At 43.7% G+C, this 18,945-nt stretch overlaps 1 protein-coding gene across 1 annotated transcript; it reads left to right on the top strand.

Annotated features, from left to right (window-relative positions):
• Positions 1 to 6,856: 6,856 nt before the first annotated feature.
• Positions 6,857 to 18,679, top strand: LOC120987090 (gastrokine-1-like). The gene is made up of 6 exons (XM_040415726.1): positions 6,857 to 6,868; positions 12,259 to 12,312; positions 13,758 to 13,895; positions 14,141 to 14,251; positions 15,015 to 15,153; positions 18,591 to 18,679. The coding sequence occupies exons 1-6, from the start codon at positions 6,857 to 6,859 to the stop codon at positions 18,677 to 18,679; spliced, it is 543 nt and encodes a 180-aa protein (XP_040271660.1).
• The last annotated feature ends 266 nt before the right edge of the window (positions 18,680 to 18,945 follow it).

Genomic DNA, 18,945 nt, shown 5'->3' with positions numbered 1-18,945 from the left:
GATAGGGAGGCCAAAAGGCTTCCCGCTTTGTTACCATATTTGTAGTATTTTGCTTCCTTCTTTTTACCTTCTAATACCTCTCTCCTCTTAAGCCAACTGTCCTATGCGTTTTTAGCCTCTACTAGAGTTGAGCGAACACCTGGATGTTCGGGTTCGACGAATTCGTCTGAACTTGGAAAAAAAGTTCGGGCTCTGGACCCGAACTTGACCCCGAACCCCATTGAAGTCAATAGGGGCCCGAACTTTTGGGCACTAAAATGGCTCTAAAATAGTCCTGGAAAGGGCTAGAGGGCTGCAAAAGGCATCAAAATGTGCTTAAGAGCATGGCAGCTGTTCTGCAAACTAATGTGGATAGGGAAATGACTTAAAATAACATAAAATACAGAAAAATTTAAAATAACAATCTGGATCTAGGAGTAGGAGGTTGAGGAGGCGGTGGATGGGTGGATGTGGCGGTGTAGGTTGACGTGGCGATGTAGGTGGAAGCGGCGGTGAAGGAGGAATAGGTAGCCAACACTGATTTGTGTTATTTTTTATTTTTAAATATTGGGACATATGACAAAATAAAACAAAGAATAGGTGCACTTGAGTACAAGAATGGATGGTTGAGGCTGGTATAAATGTCTATTCTGCACAAGGTACGGACAAGTCCTGTGGGATCCATGCCTGGTTCATTTTAATAAACGTAAATGTGTCCACATTGGCTGTGGCCTGTGATAATGTTCTCTGCCGTGCTAAACACACGTTCACACCATACACTGGCTGCAGGGCAGGTCAGCACCTCCAAGGCTGACAAAGCTTTTCCACATTTGGGCCATGCTAACCCTGCCTTCTCAGGTGCTGGCGGTGCCCCAGCTGCGTTGGTTCCTCCTCCTCTGCCTTCGCCTTGTGCTTCCACTGTGCCCCCGCTGTCAGGTGGGAATGCTATCATCAGCGTGCGCTTGTAGTCGCGCATCTTCCGATCAGTAACAGATGTTTTCACTAAATTTAGTTCCCTGTCAGCAATGCAGAGCAGGGGTTCATTCACGGCAAAAGGGGGTTCATGTCACCCAGCAATAGAACAGAGGATTTTAAGAGATTTAGGCCCATGTCACCCAGGCACAGCAGGGGTTCATTCACGGCAAAAGGGGGATCATGTCACCCAGCAATAGAACAGAGGATTTTGAAAGATTTAGGCCCCTGTCACCCAGGCACAACAGGGGTTTGTATACGCCAAAAATGGTAAAATGTCACCCGACAATTGAAAATAAGAATTTTTTCAATTTAGGGCACTAAAATTGGCACTTTTTTTGCATTAAAATGGCTGAGGAGGCGGTGAATGTGGTGTTGTAGATGGAGGCAGCAATGGAGGAGGAGGAGGTAGCCAACAATGTTTTTTTATTTTATTGGGGTAGGTAGCCCCCAAAATATTGGGACAAATAAAAGAAAAAGAAAACAAAGAATCATTGCACTTGACTTGAGTACAAGAATGTATGTTTGATGATTTGGCTGTGGACAGGCGGCTGCATCTGTCTGTAATGACACCTCCTGCCGTGCTAAATACACGTTCAGAGAGTACACTGGCTGCAGAGCAGGCCAGCACCTCCAAGGCATACAGGGCAAGCTCTGGCCATGTGGACAATTTGGAGACCCAGAAGTTGAATGGGGCAGAACCATCAGTCAGTACGTGTAGGCATGTGCACAGGTACTGTTCCACCATGTTGTTCAAATGCTGCCTCCTGCTTAACACGCTCCATATCAGCAGTTGGGGTTGGTTGTTGCGGCGAGGTGACAAAGCTTTTCCACATGTCGGCCATGCTAACCCTGCCTTCTGAGGTGCTGGCGCTGACACAGCTGCATTAGCGACCTCTTCCTCCTTCGCCTTGTGCTTCCACTTGTCCCCCGGCGTCAGTCGGGAATGCTCTCAGGAGCGCGTCTACCAGCGTGCACCTGTAGTCGCGCATCTTCCGATCACGCTCCAGTGAGGGAATTAAGGACGGCACATTGTCTTTGTAACGGGGATCCAGCAGGGTGGACACCCAGTAGTCAGCACATGTTAAAATGTGGGCAACTCTGCAGTCGTTGCGCAGGCACTGCAGCATGTAGTCGCTCATGTGTGCCAGGCTGCCCAGAGGTAAGGACAAGCTGTCCTCTGTGGTAGGCGTATCGTCTGCGTCCTCCGTATCCCCCCAGCCACGCACCAGTGATGGGCCCGAGCTGTGTTGGGTGCCACCCCGCTGTGAACATGCTTCATCCCCATCCTCCTCCTCATCCTCCTCGTCCTCCAGTAGTGGGCCCTGGCTGGCCAAATTTGTACCTGGCCTCTGCTGTTGCAAAAAACCTCCCTCTGAGCCACTTCTAAAAGACTGGCCTGAAAGTGTTAGACATGACCCCTCTTCTTCCTCCTCGTCCTGGGCCACATCCTCTTCCATCATCGCCCTAAGTGTTTTCTCAAGGAGACATAGAAGTGGTATTGTAACTCTGATAACGGCATCATCGCCACTGGCCATGTTGGTGGGCACACAGGTCTCACATGGAGGCCCAGTCATTGGTGGTGAAGTGGTGCTGTTCTGCAGTGCGACTCACCCGCGCGTGGACTGATGCTGAAACTCCACTATGGCCTGCTGCTGCTCGCACAGTCTCTCCAGCATGTGAAAGGTGGAGTTCCACCTGGTGGGCACGTCGCATATGAGGCGGTGAGCAGGAAGGCCGAAGTTACGCTGTAGAGCAGACAGCCGAGCGGCGGCAGGATGAGAACGCCGGAAGCACGCACAGACGGCCCGCACTTTATGCAGCAGCTCAAACATGTCGGGGTAGTTGTGAATGAATTTCTGCACCACCAAATTCAGCACATGCGCCAGGCAAGGGATGTGCGTCAAACCGGCTAGTCCCAGAGCTGCAACGAGATTTCGCCCATTATCGCACACCACCAGGCCGGGCTTGAGGCTCACTGGCAGCAACCACTCGTCGGTCTGTTGTTCAATACCCCGCCACAACTCCTGCGCGGTGTGGGGCCTGTCCCCCAAACACATTAGTATCAGAATGACCTGCTGACGTTTACCCCTGGCTGTGCTGAAGTTGGTGGTGAAGGTCTGTCGCTGACCGGATGAGGAGGTGGTAGAAAAGGAGGAGGAAGCCGAGTAGGAAGAGGAGGCAACAGGAGGCAAAGAATGATGCCCTGCGATCCTTGGCGGCGGAAGGACGTGCGCCAAACAGCTCTCCGCCTGGGGCCCAGCCGCCACTACATTTACCCAGTGTGCAGTTAGGGAGATATGGTGTCCCTGGCCGTGCTTACTGGTCCACGTATCTGTGGTTAGGTGGACCTTGCCACAGATGGCGTTGCGCAGTGCACACTTGATTTTATCCGATACTTGGTTGTGCAAAGAGGGCACGGCTCTCCTGGAGAAGTAGTGGCAGCTGGGAACGACGTACTGTGGGACAGCAAGCGACATAAGCTGTTTGAAGCTGTCCGTCTCCACCAGCCTGAATTACAGCATTTCAAAGGCCAGCAGTTTAGAAATGCTGGCATTCAGGGCCAGGGATCGAGGGTGGCTAGGTGGGAATTTACGCTTTCTCTCAAAGGTTTGTGAGATGGAGAGCTGAACGCTTCCGTGTGACATGGTGGAGATGCTTGGTGACGGAGGTGGTGTTGTTGGTGGCACATCCTCTGTTTGCTGGGCGGCAGGTGCCAATGTTCATCCAGAGGCGGAGGAAGAGGCCGAGGCAGCAGCAGAAGCGGGAGCAGGAGGGGCCTGAGCCCTTTCTTGGTGCTTACTCCACTGCAGCCCGTGTCTCGCATGTAGATGCCTGGTCATGCAGGTTGTGCTAAGGTTCAGAACGTTAATGCCTTGCTTCAGGCTCTGATGGCACAGCGTGCAAACCACTCGGGTCTTGTCGTCAGCACATTGTGTGAAGAATTTCCATGCCAGGGAACTCCTTGAAGCTGCCTTTGGTGTGCTCGGTCCCTGGTGACGGTGGCCAGTAGCAGGCGAACTGTTTTGGCGACGGCTGCTCTGCTTTTGCACCCTGATCCCGCTTTTGCTACGCTGTTGGCTCGGTCTCACCACTGTTTCTTCCTCCGAACTCTGAAATTCAGTGGCACAACCTTCATTCCATGTGGGGTCTAGGACCTCATCGTCCCCTGCATCGTCTTCCACCCAGTCTTCCTCCCTGACCTCCTTTTCGGTCTGCACACTGCAGAAAGACGCAGCAGTTGGCACCTGTGTTTCGTCATCATCAGAGACGTGCTGAGGTGGTATTACCATGTCCTCATCAGGAAACATAAGTGGTTGTGCGTCAGTGCATTCTATGTCTTCCACCCCTGGGGAAGGGCTAGGTGGATGCCCTTGGGAAACCCTGCCAGCAGAGTCTTCAAACAGCATAAGAGACTTCTGCATGACTTGAGGCTCAGACAGGTTCCCCCATATGCACGGGGGTGATGTGACAGACTGATGGGCATGGGTTTCAGGCGCCACCTGTACGCTTTCTGCAAAAGACTGGGTGGGAGATAATGTGAACGTGCTGGATCCACTGTCGGCCACCCAATTGACTAGCGCCTGTACTTGCTCAGGCCTTACCATCCTTAGAACGGCATTAGGCCCGACCAAATATCGCTGTAGATTCTGGCGGCTACTGGGACCTGAGGTAGTAGGTTCAGTAGGACGTGTAGCTGTGGCAGAATGGCCACGTCCTCTCCCTGCAACAGAGGCTCCACTAACCCCACCACCACGACCATGACCGCGTCCCTTATTAGATGTTTTCCTCATAGTTAGCGTTTACAAAGCAAAGTAAAAAGTGGTTAAGTCTGTTAAAAATAATTAACCACCAATATAAACCCTGATGTAGGGTATTGCACAAATTCTTTTGTTTTTTAACTCTATATGACAGCGGTATTTGTGGCCCAAATGTGACACTCACTTATGCACGTCTTATGCACATGTAATCCCAGATGTGCAGTATATTAGAGGTTTTTTTCAGCCTAACCAAAAAGCTGTATTTCTGTCCTAAATGTGACAGTCACTTATGCACGTGTAATCCCAGATGTGCAGTATATTAGAGTTTTTTTTCACCCTAACCAAAAAACTGTATTTCTGTCCTAAATGTGACAGTCACTTATGCACGTGTAATCCCAGATGTGCAGTATATGAGAGGCTTTTTTCACCCCAGTATGCCAAAGCCGTATTTATGGCCTAAATGTGACAGTCACTTATGCATGTGTAATCCCAGATGTGCAATATATTAGAGGCGTTTTTCACCCCAGTAACCAAAAAGCCGTATTTCTGGCCTAAATGTGACAGTCACTTATGCTTGTCTAATCCCAGATGTGCAGTATATTAGAGGTTTTTTTCACCCCAGTATGCCAAAGCAGTATTTCTGGACTTGCAAACATGCAGATAGCCTGTGCTGGTGCACTATGGTTGCATAAAATGGCTGCCGATCATGTATTGATATTGACTAACTGAAGAAAAAAAAGTTTGTTTTCAGCAGTAGTTGGCTCAGGGCAGGCTTAAAACAATTGTGCACTGCACCCACAAAACACTTTTGCTGTAGATCGCTGAGTACAAAAAACAGTTCTCCCTGATCTCTTCCTCACAGCAGCTGCAGCCTCTCCCTACACTACTCCGAGCAGAGTGACGGGCGGCTCTACGTGACTCCAGCTTAAATAGAGGCTGGTTTCACATGCTGCAGTTGGCCAATCACAGCCATGCCAATAGTTGGCATGGCTGTGATGGTCTTTTGGGGCAAGTAGTATGTTGTGCAGCCTTTTAAAAAGCTCCATAAAAATCCATAAAAAGCTCCATAAAAATCGCCGAACACCGAACCCAAACTTTTACGTAAATGTTTGGGTTCGGGTCCGGGTGCCGAAAACCTTAAAGTTCGGTATGAACCCAAACTTTACAGTTCGGTTCGCTCAACTCTACTTATAATGTTTTATTACGTTTGCATTATAAAATCACTTTATTAAAAATCTGATGTATTTTCCATCATCATATACATAATATTTTTAATTTTTAGGATAGGTTGCAGTTTTTACTAGTACATATGACTTTTTATCTGATTGCAATTCTGTCACTGTTTGTCATTGTTTTTCTGTGGGTTGATCCAAATATGGTGATACCGAATTTATCATTTTTTTATGTTTCACTACTTTTGCACCACAAAATCACTTTTTTAAATTAATATTATTAGCCTTCACACCTACGGGTAGGGCCACATGGTCAGGTTTCTGAATGCAGTTTTGAAAGCCAAAACCAGGAGTGAATAAAAAAAAAAGACGAGGAGCTGTATCTGTCTTTTATACTTTCTCTCTTTTTCTGATCCAGTCTTGATTTTGGTTTTCAAAAATACATCAAGAAACCTGATCGTGTGGCCATACCTTTAGACATGCCAATTATTAGCTGGTTATAAGTGCATTTGTTATAGATCCTAAATTAAGTATTTATACTTCTATTACAATTATTGATTGGATTCCAGGTGGTGATTAGGAGACCTTAATAACATTTATGGGTTTGTATTACTACATTATGATTTACGTCTTTACTCTTTGGGCCATCACTTTCTATCAAACCTATTTTCTCCTTGATAATAAAGCACTCATTCCATTTTCCATGACATCTCCACTCCCTGATTCTGTTGGCAGTTCTGTTTTAAGCCTAGTTTTTGAATGTATCTATGGAGGGAATGGGTCATTAGAGTGGAATATTAAACCAATCCTATTTAACAAACATGTATCACCCACACGTAGGGTTTACTCTGGCGTATCACCACCTGAAACACTAGGGCTTATCTCTCTCCATTGTTCATTTGTTCTGGCTGGAACATATAAAAGTGTAGGACACGACAGCCCTCTATTCCTGATCTGAAAGCAACACTGAGAATGGGTACAATGGTAAGTTGCTGGGGCAAATACATGCATGCACGTAATACAGTGGTATCTGTATACTATATTCTGATACTATAATGGCATTTAGTAGGATTGAAAATCAAAAACTTACATAAAGTATAGGAGAATATATTTTACTTTGGTCAGACTATATTGTAAATGTGCAGTATATGAGGCTCATCCTTCCCACTGCAATGTTATTAAACACTAGAGGGAGCCCAAGGGTCACTTCATGTCCAACAAATTTTAGGATTGGAGATTTCCATGCTGGACTCTCTTTGATGTAGACAAAAATATCTTTGCAAAGTACTTACCCCAACCGGTCAAAAGGTACATGACAGAATTCCCTGGATTCAGATTTTACAAAATTGTTCATAGGTGCATGTATTGGATTTTTGTAGTACACTGTGCTGATTTTGGTATCTTAAAGGGGTTGTGCAGTGGCTTAATATTGATGGCCTATCCCCAGGATAGGTCATCAATATCAGGATGGAGGTTCAACTCATGGCATCCCAGTCAATTAGCTGTTTGAAGAGATAGTCTCCTTTGTAAAGGCGGCATAGTGTAATTACAACTGCTTGATCTCATTTAAGTAAATGGCCACTACCCCCACCAATCTGATATTGATGACCTACGGCATCCTTAGGATAGGTAATCAGTATTAAGCCACTGCACAACCTCTTTTAACATATGGGAGTTCAGCATTCATCCTCTTTTGTTTTTCCCAGACATGAGCAGAGCTTATTCTCAGGAATAGCATGATCATTAGGTAAAAGTAGTAGGGAATATGAAAATGACCAGGAAATCCTTAATTTTCTAATGCCTGTGACCAGCATAATATATGTAGCTCCTTTGCTAAGAAATAAAAGGGGTTGTGTAAGATTATAGAAAAGGTGTGCGATTACGAAAATGGGTCAGACTTTTTTTCTTTAATCTTGAATAACCCCCCTAAAGTATTTAAGACATTTTAAGATTTATGTTTTCTTTAGTTAAATTTACAATTGCAAATGACGTTCACATTGTATGGATTAGAAGTAAATGTCCACCATTGAACAGCATGTTTAAAATCTAAACATTTTCTAAATTTTTGTATATTTTTTTATTTTTTGTTATAATGGCTGCAACTTGGTTTTTCTAAAATAGTGCTCCAAACCTCCTGCTTAGGCTACTTTCACACGAGCGTTCGGGTGTCCGCTCGTGCGCTCCGTTTAAAGGGGCTCACGAGCGGCCCCGAACGCATCCGTCTGGCCCTAATGCATTCTCAGTGGAGGCGGATCCACTGAGAATGCATCCGCCTGCCAGCGCTCAGCCTCCGCTCCGCTCAGTGAGCGGACACCTGAACGCTGCTTGCAGCGTTCGGGTGTCCGCCTGGCCGTGCGGAGGCGAGCGGATCCGTCCAGACTTATAATGGAAGTCAATGGGGACGGATCCGCTTGAAGATGACACCATATGGCTCAATCTTCAAGCGGATCCGTTCCCCATTGACTTTCAATGTAAAGTCTGAACGGATCCGCTCAGGCTACTTTCTGACTTAGAAAATTTTCTAAGTAATAATGCAGACGGATCCGTTCTGAACGGATGCAAACGTCTGCATTATCGGAGCGGATCCGTCTGATGAAACATCAGACGGATCCGCTCCGAACGCTAGTGTGAAAGTAGCCTTAGATATAGATTTTAAACATAACATGCTGGCTTCCTGCAGCCACCACTAGGGGGAGCACATAAGCTTATTACTTACAGATATATACAGCCACCACTAGAGGGGGCTTACTGCATGCGGTCTTATTGTTCAGTTCAATGTTAAAGCAATATGCAGAAAGCTGTTAGGCTCCCTCCTGTGGTGGCGGCAGCAGGTGGGCCAGACATTATCTTTTAAATATACAAATATAATGTATATCTATTTCTATGCAGGAAATCTGAATAATTAAAGCATATACAGTACAGACCAAAAGTTTGGACACACCTTCTCATTCAAAGAGTTTTCTTTATTTTCATGACTATGAAGGCATCAAAACTATGAATTAACACATGTGGGATTATATACATAACAAACAAGTGTGAAACAACTGAAAATATGTCATATTCTAGGTTCTTCAAAGTAGCAACCTTTTGCTTTGATTACTGCTTTGCACACTCTTGGCATTCTCTTGATGAGCTTCAAGAGGTAGTCCCCTGAAATGGTCTTCCAACAGTCTTGAAGGAGTTCCCAGAGATGCTTAGCACTTGTTGGCCCTTTTGCCTTCACTCTGCGGTCCAGCTAACCCCAAACCATCTCGATTGGGTTCAGGTCCGGTGACTGTGGAGGCCAGGTCCTTTGGCACAGCACCCCATCACTCTCCTTCATGGTCAAATAGCCCTTACTTTCAACGTTTTCACAATTTTTCGGCTGACTGACTGACCTTAATTTCTTAAAGTAATGATGGCCACTTGTTTTTCTTTACTTAGCTGCTTTTTTCTTGCCATAATACAAATTCTAACAGTCTATTCAGTAGGACTATCAGCTGTGTATCCACCTGACTTCTCCTCAACGCCACTGATGGTCCCAACCCCATTTATAAGGCAAGAAATCCCACTTATTAAACCTGACAAGGCACACCTGTGAAGTGAAAACCATTTCAGGGGACTACCTCTTGAAGCTCATCAAGAGAATGCCAAGAGTGTGCAAAGCAGTAATCAAAGCAAAAGGTGGCTACTTTGAAGAACCTAGAATATGATATATTTTCAGTTGTTTCACACTTGTTTGTTATGTATATAATTCCACATGTGTTAATTCATAGTTTTGATGCCTTCAGTGTGAATCTACAATTTTCATAGTCATGAAAATAAAGAAAACTCTTTGATTGAGAAGGTGTGTCCAAACTTTTGGTCTGTACTGTACATATATATCTAATACATAAAGCTAAGGGGAATGTATGTATGTGTGTGTGTGTATATGTGTGTATGTCCGCTAAAGAAATCCGCACCGTTGCATTTACAATCACGAAATTTGGTACACAGGTACATCAGGTGTCCGGAAAGTTTTTAGACTGGGTCCCATCTCTCTAGGACTTACCATTCCTGAGATATTCCAAAAAAATGCAAATATGGCACATTACATGACCTACATTAGCCAATAGAAGCCTGCAGGTCTTTCTCCTCATATCCCAACTGCCACACACACGGTCACATGACCCTTATCAGCCAATAGAAGCTCGCAGGCCCTTATTCTCCAAATACACACAGTTTTACACCAGATTTCCATAACAACCCAGCAATTTTTCTTCACTGCTGTAGGTCAGCTTTAAAGGGGCAGGGCACTGTGGATGACACTGTTAAGGGAGTGGAGTGCTGCCCCCAGGTCCAGCTAAACCACGCCCCCAACCTGGTTAGGCCAGGCCCCTACTCACTCCACAGACGACGGGGATTGAAAAAATGAAAGAAAAAACTTCTGTCAGCTGCAGCGGTGGGAGAGAGGATGACTTTCTCCCTGCAGCTCATGCTCAGACAACTCAGTGCTGATGTCTGAGAGTGAGCTGTTCAAAATGACATCCATGTGTCCGTCGGTGACCTGCGCCAGACGGCATACAGGGAGCCTAAAACCGGACCTCTGGCCACCCTAGGGGCAGGCTGCTGTGGAGATCACAGTTAAGGGGACTGTCTGCTATGGAGGTCAGTGTTAAGAGGCAGATTGGTCTAGAAGCCACTGTTAAGGGGGTGGGGTGTTGTGGAAATCACTGTTAAGGAGATGGGGTTCTGTGGAGGTCACTAATAAAGGGGCAGCCGCTGTGGATGTCACTGTTAAAGGGGCAGGCCACTGTGGAGGTCACTGTTAAGGGGGCTGTATGCTGTGGAGGTCACTGTTAAAGGGGCGGGCACTGTGGAGGTCTCTGTTAAGGGGGCAGGAAACGGTGGATGTCACAGTTAAGGGGATGGTCCGCTATGGAGGTCAGTGTTAAGGGGCAGGGTGCTGTAGAGGTCACTGTTAAGAGGGCAGGGTGTTGTGGAGGTCACATTTTAAGGGAACGGAGCTCTGTGGAGATCACTGTTAAAGGGGCGGGGTACAGTGGAGGTCACTGTTAATGGAGCGGGGTACTGTGGCAGTCACTGTTAAATGGGCAGTCACTGTGGAGGTCTTTCTTAAGGGGGCCTGGAATGGTGGAGGTCAGTCAAGGGGACTGTAACCTATGGTCAGTTTTTGAAATAGATTAATTATACCCGTGCGAAGCCGGGTTCTCTAGCTAGTATATACAGTACAGACCAAAAGTTTGGACACACCTTCTCATTCAAAGAGTTTTCTTTATTTTCATGACTATGAAAATTGTAGATTCACACTGAAGGCATCAAAACTATGAATTAACACATGTGGAATTATATACATAACAAACAAGTGTGAAACAACTGAAAATATGTCATATTCTAGGTTCTTCAAAGTAGCCACCTTTTGCTTTGATTACTGCTTTGCACACTCTTGGCATTCTCTTGATGAGCTTCAAGAGGTAGTCCCTAGAAATGGTTTTCACTTCCCAGGTGTGCCCTGTCAGGTTTAATAAGTGGGATTTCTAGCCTTATAAATGGGGTTGGGACCATCAGTGGCGTTGAGGAGAAGTCAGGTGGATACACAGCTGATAGTCCTACTGAATAGACTGTTAGAATTTGTATTATGGTAAGAAAAAAGCAGCTAAGTAAAGAAAAACAAGTGGCCATCATTACTTTAAGAAATGAAGGTCAGTCAGTCAGCCGAAAAATTGTGAAAACTTTGAAAGTAAGGGCTATTTGACCATGAAGGAGAGTGATGGGGACCTGAACCCAATCGAGATGGTTTGGGGTGAGCTGGACCGCAGAGTGAAGGCAAAAGGGCTAACAAGTGCTAAGCATCTCTGGGAACTCCTTCAAGACTGTTGGAAGACCATTTCAAGGGACTACCTCTTGAAGCTCATCAAGAGAATGCCAAGAGTGTGCAAAGCAGTAATCAAAGCAAAAGGTGGCTACTTTGAAGAACCTAGAATATTACATATTTTCAGTTGTTTCACATTTGTTTGTTATGTATATAATTCCACATGTGTTAATTCATAGTTTTGATGCCTTCATAGTCATGAAAATAAAGAAAACTCTTTGAATGAGAAGGTGTGTCCAAACTTTTGGTCTGTACTGTATATATATATATATATATATATATATATACACATATATGTATGCATGGCATTTAGTACCTAAAAACGACATGATGATAAAAGGTGGTCAGAAAAAACAAAACAAATAGTATCACCCCCAAATGGCACAGAGAGAACATTCCCCAGCTAAAACATGCATGCAAGCTAACTTTTCTCATCATCGTTATTCTTTGTTTACTTATATACATTTTTTGCATCGAGAAAATTCCTTACATTACATTTCTTCTTTCTTTCCTGTTTCCATAGCTGCTGTTCCTGGGCTTTTTGGCCTTCTTCATAAACCCACTACAGGGAGATGAGGTAAGAGAATAGTAATCCTTAAATTATGAACCTTTTGTGGCAAATCACATACAGTATTGGATAATAACATGGTGAATGCATGGACATCAACAGACTACCATCTAAACAAATTGTCCATACATTCCATTATAGAGGTCCATTCTCTATAGCATTTAACCTAACCCTTCTTAGTTTTGAGGGCCCTCCAATTTCTGTCACAGCCAGATAATATAGGTATGGTATGGCAAGCCATATGTATTGGGATAGGTTCACAGTTGTCCTTGTCGGCCTGACATATGACATAACATGCATGTTTATCCTAGATCCTCACGGTCCCATAAAGCCCAGTGGGTGCTAGCATCTGCCCAGGTTTGCTGTCGACATCTTTGAAAGAAGGCGTTAGTGGTCAATGTTGGAGTAAGGAGATCTACTGATAGAGAAGAGAGAGGAAGAAAAGGGAGGGACAAGGGAGAATAATATATAATAGGAGACCTCAGAAAGTCCTTAGAGTCCTAGGAGACCTCATACATAAATTGGTCAACTGGAGCAGCTTCTATTCAGATAGAATCTATTCGGACCCAATCAAATCGATTGACAGATTCAGCTGAATCAAACCAAAGTCAAATTATGAGTGAGTTGCTCATCTACCCATAATTAACACTTATCATTAGGGATGAGCGAATCGACTTCGGATGCTTCATACGAAGTCGATTCGTATAAACATTTGTTAGAATACTGTATGGAGCAAGCTCTCCGAACAGTATTACAATGTATTGGCTACAATGAGCCGAAGTTATTACTTTGCAAAGTCTCGCGAAACTTCAGGTAATAACTTTGTAAATTAATTTCTACTGTAAAAAACCTTTGTACCGAACTCAGGTTCGGTTCCAGGTGGTGGAATTCGGTTACATTATAGAATCATAACTGTGAAGGAGCAGGTCTTTTTTGGGCTTTCCTAATGTCTTCCTCAGTTATATTATTCCCTGTTTCACTTGCACAGCTAGATGCATTTCTCTCACAAACAGGGGACATCTCCCTTCTGTTGAATCTGCCAGTACTGTGTGTAGTGACCTCACTTCTCTTACTTTCCACTATCTTTTCTTCTAGGAAGCTCAGAAAGCTGAAAAGGGGTGGGTGGGGGGTAGCAGATCTACAGACACATAGGAGCTTTTCTGCTCTTTATAAAAAGGGTAGAGACAGTTTGGGTCATTTATTAAGACCCCTTGTGCTGGAGCATGATGCCCCCAAGTTATGTAGAAGTGCCTATATATGGCCGAGTAGCCTCAGTTATTGTTTTTGACTTGGACTACAAAGTGACAGAACAATTATGTAAATTGTGTGTGAAACATTAAGAAGGCCACAACAGTTATCATCCAAGCAGGATAATATTGTGTCCTCTAATGTCTGTCACCCCGCCATACATACATATGCCATACATAACTTCATGTTATAAATATGTCCTTCAGTCATTCCAATTCGAAAGCACAGGATACAATGGAGAAAACGAATACCACACTGTGAATGTCAATGAGCAAGTCAAGATTGCTGTGTTTAATGTCTACTCTGGAAGACAGTCAGCCAATGCCGTCTTTGATTACAGCCAGGTAAGTGTTTGGGGTGCCTTTCGGGTTCATTTCTTAATAATAATAAGAGTGTCTCTCATGGCTTTAAGGGGAAGGTGAATGAGCCAGTGGGCAATTTCTTAAAGGGGTTTACAGAAAAAATGTAATGCAGAACTCACATGAGTGATGCAGCCATTTTAAACAGCTGAAGGAGTGGTGAGAGTATTCCTCCACCACTCTGATATTTATGGTGTATCCTAAAGATACTTTGTCTTCGTTGCTTCCAGAACATTGTTGCCTACCACATGCCCTACAAAGGAATCTGTGTCTTGGCTCACATGGATATTGCTACCTTCCCAGGCCTTGGACGAATAAATGAGTGGATTCACACCAAAAGAGTAAATATTCCTCCTTAAAAAAACAGGATACTTTGAAGGACATTGGGACCTACTTGACCTCCTTCCTAAATTTGCATGGCCTGTAAAAGTTGGACTTAAATCCCCTAAATACTTCTAGAATAATTGTTGAGGACGACTGCAGGTGATTTCTGCCGTGAGACCTTTAATCCCTTGAAATGATCCTATGGTCCCATGGTTACTAGTAGAATAGCAATTACATTGACACTGAAAGGTCTTTTTTCAGTTATATTAAAGGGGTGGTCTAGTTCATAAACATGTATGCCTAAAGGCTAGAAACTCTTTAAGCCACCACCGGTCCAGCAGTGCTGCTGCTCCATTCCTTGCTGCTCTCTGTTTATGTCTGGGTTCTGCCTAAGCATATGACCGCTGCAGCCAGTGAATAGTCTCAGTGGTGTCATTGGTAATTGGCTGCAGTGGTCACATGCTTTGATGGTACGTCACTACTGCCCAGAAGTAAATGGAGAGTGGTGGGAACAGAGCAGCATCACTGCTGGACCAGCTGGGGTTTGGTGAGTATATGTTATTTTATTATTTGTAAAGTGCTCCCAGTTTAAAAAAAAAACTTTTTAAAGTTTTTGATGCACCAGATAAACCCTTTAAGGAGGTAGAAATATAACTCCATAATACCTGCATGTGATAATAGACAACAAGGTTCCCAACATTAGAATGGCTCATGCAATGCTAGAACAATTTGTACATTTATGGACAAGCTGTTGATGATGATGTTATTTTACTGCTTCAGGAGCAGAGGAAAGACCTGGAAGAGCTGCGCAAACATTACTTTGTGACCAACCAGCAAGTGAACAATCTTGCCCAGTTTGGTAACGCCGTGGAAAGCCTTTGCTGGGGAATTCCAACCTACTGGGCTCGGGAATATTCCAGTGAGTACATAGAGGGTTGTCTTGTGGCCAAGTATAGTGTGTCTTACTTCCATATACCTTAGTCAATTAAAACATAAAGGGTTGTCTACTTGGAAGAAACTCTTTTTGGTAAAAGGTTCCCTGGTAATAAGCTGATTACATGATGTCTGTCTGCTTACATACCAAGTCATCAGTTGTAGTCTCTGGTGGAACCCAGCAGGAAGGGTGTATTGGTCCTGCAGTGCCTGAAGGTGACAATAGGCATTACATGGCGCCTATTTAAATCATAAAATGTCTGATATGCCAGCTCCTCTGAATTATTATTTTTGTGCAGTAGTTCTTTTCCAACATAGCTAATAGATGGAGGTCCAAAATGGAGTATCCACCTTTATTTGCTTGGATACACTATTTGCAGACCAGACAAAGCCATGATGGTTTATATCTTCAAAAAACATTGATGTGAAAGTATTGCTTCGGCCCATTATTAGTGATGAGCGGCAGGGATCATATTCGAATTTGCGATATTTCACAAATATTTTGTAGAATATTCATTGAATATTCGCGAATTTGAATATTCGTTATATTCTAGATTTTTCTTTACTCTAAAAATTAGCAAGGTAATGATCGCGTAATATGCGAATATTGCACGCTCAATAAAGGCGTTGGTCAAAAACTAATATATAGCACTATAGAATTTAGGTAATATAGTGCTATAATCGTTTTTTTTAATAGTTGTCATTTTTTTCCAATCTGAACTTCAGATGAGAAAAAATTACAACTATTAGACAAAGAAGATTATACAGTCCTGATCAAAAGTTTAAGGCTACTTTCACACTTTTCCGGCATAGAGTTCCGTCACAGGGGCTCTATACCAGAAAAGAACTGATCAGTTTTATCCCCATGCATTTTGAATGGAGAGTAATCTGTTCAGTTTGCATCAGGATGTCTTCAGTTCAGTCGTTTTGACTGATCAGGCAAAAGAGAAAACCGCAGCATGCGAAAAAAAGCATGCGAAAAAAACTGAAGACTTGCCTGAACGCCGGATCCGTCATTTTTTCCCATAGGAATGAATTAGCGCCGGATCCGGCATTCAGAATACCGGAATGCCGGATCCGTCGCTCCGGCATGCGCAGATCGGTAAAAATGTGAAAAAATGTACAAGACGGATCCGTCGGTCCGCATGACAAGCAGAGAGACGGATCCGTCCTTGCAATGCATTTGTGAGATGGATCCGCACCCGGATCCGTCTCACAAATGCTGTCAGTCAGCGGCAGATCGGCGGATCCGGCGGGCAGTTCCGACGATGGAACTGCCCTCCGGATCACACTGCCGCAAGTGTGAAAGTAGCCTAACACCACTTGAAAAATGGCAAAAAATCATATTTAGCATGGCTGGATCTTAACAAGGTTCCAAGTAGAGCTTTAACATGCAACAAGAAGAAATGGGAGTGAGACAAAACATTTTTTGATCATTCAATTTAATGAAAACAACGAATAAACTGAAACAGGCTGTTTTTCAGCTGATCAAAAGTTTAGGACCACACCTCCAAAAAAAAAAATAAACCCCCCCAAAACAGAAATCCAACTTCCAAACATGAACTCAGTAATGAGTAGCTCCGCCGTTATTGTTTATCACTTCAAAAATTCGTGAGTTGAGTGGGAACATTTCTCCAAGTGGTGGAGACGGCCGCACGAAGGCCATCTACTGTCTGGAACTGTTGTCCATTTTTGTAAACTTCCCTTGCCATCCATCCCCAAAGGTTCTCAATTGGATTTAGATCAGGGGAACACGCAGGATGGGCCAAAAGAGTGATGTTATTCTCCTGGAAGAAGTCCCTTGTCCTGCGGGCATTGTGTACTGTAGCGTTGTCCTGTTGAAAAAAACAGTCGTTACCACACAGACGAGGGCCCTCAGTCATGAGGAATGCTCTCTGCAACACCGTTTGACGCCCCTGCACTTCCTGAAGCTCCATTGTTCCACTGAAGGAAAAAGCACCCCAGACCATTATGGTGCCCCCTCCACTGTGGCGCGTAGAAAATATTTCAGGTGGGATCTGCTTGTCATTCTAGTAACGTTGGAAACCATCAGGACCATCAAAGTTAAATTTTTTATCATCAGAGAATTAAACTTTCTTCCACCTTTCAATGTCCCATGTTTGGTGCTCTCTTGCAAAGTCCAAATGAGCAGTTCTGTGGCGTTCAAGGAGACGAGGTCTTTGAAGGCGTTTATTGTTTTTGAAGCCCTTCAGTCTCAGATGCCGTCTGATGGTTATGGGGCTGCAGTCAGCACCAGTAAGGGCCTTAATTTGGGTCGAGGATCGTCCAGTGTCTTGACGGACAGCCAATTGGATCCTCCGGCTCAGTGCTGATGAAATTTTTTTGGGTCTTCCAGTTGACTTTTTTGTTCCATAACCCTCAGGATCATTTAAGAAATTCCAAATGACTGTCTTACTGCGTCCCACCTCAGCAGCGATGGCGCGCTGTGAGAGACCCTGCTTATGCAGTTCAACAACCCGACCATGTTCAAAAAGGGAAAGTTTTTTTGCCTTTGCCATCACAACGTGTGACTACCTGACAGAAAATGACAATGAATCTACATCTTTGCACAGATTTGGCCTTTTAAAGGCATGTGGTCCTAAACTTTTGATCAGCTGAAAAACAGCCTGTTTCAGTTTAATCGTTATATTCAATTAATTGAATGCTCAAAAAATGTTTTGTCTCACTCTCATTTCTTCTTGTTGCATGTTGAAGCTCTACTTGTAACCTTGTTAAGATCCAACAATGTAAAGTAAGATTTTTTGCCATTTTTCAAGTGGTCTTAAACTTTTGATCAGGACTGTAGCACTATATTACCTAAATTGCTCTACATTTGTTTTTTCAAATATTCGCCATATTGCTATATATTCTTGTTTTAGAATATTACGAATATTCTAAAAAACGAATATATAGCACTATATCGTATATATTAGTTTTTTAGAATATTCGTCTTTTTCTTTTCAATCTGTACAGTTTTTCCACTTCGGCATACTCCTTCCCGACAAGCGTCACCATGGGAACGCCTGGGGGTTATAATTTACAATCGGATCTGAGTTTTCACAATCTCACTGAGATTGAAAAAAAAAAGGCGAATATTCGATTTAGTGCTATATATTCATATTATCTTTTTTTCGTCATTTTTCCCATCTAAAGTCAAGATTCCTCCATGCTTAAGTTGCTTGTGGGCCAATGACTCATTGAAAGCAGGGAGGAATCATGTGTTCAGAAGGGAAAAAATGATGAATATTCGCTATAACGAATATATAGCACTATATTCTAAATATTCGCGAATTCTTGAAATTGCGATATTCGAGATAAAAATTTGCTATTCGAATATTCGCACTCAACACTACCCATCATCTAAATTGTACTTTGAAATGAACCATGTGAACCAACTACATGATACAATGTTCTTTTCTACAGGTCCAAGACAAGGTTTGGGTGCTGAAGGATGTGCCGGTATTCATTTATTCTGCCTCCGTATTGGTCTCTGTGGAGGAATTCATCTGTAATCTCATTGTGACCAATGTCTGCAAACATGTTGGTGGTGTCCACATTAAAACCTCATGACCAACTGCAATTACATTGATAAACCAGTAGATTATGTGCAACTTGCTATGGTTGTAGACCACTAATAAAAATAAGAAAAATAGCAGTGTTTTATTTTGTGTCATAAATAGCTATTAAGAAACTGAACAAAAAAGTAGTCCATTTGATTTGTCTTTGAATGTGGTATAATACCATCACTAAAGGTGTGACCCAACAATATCAGTGTATT

The sequence above is a fragment of the Bufo bufo genome, chromosome 1 (assembly GCF_905171765.1).
Source record: "Bufo bufo chromosome 1, aBufBuf1.1, whole genome shotgun sequence".
Taxonomy (NCBI): domain Eukaryota; kingdom Metazoa; phylum Chordata; class Amphibia; order Anura; family Bufonidae; genus Bufo; species Bufo bufo.
The sequence above is the reverse complement of the archived record's forward strand: the minus strand, read 5'-3'. Positions and strand labels throughout refer to the sequence as shown.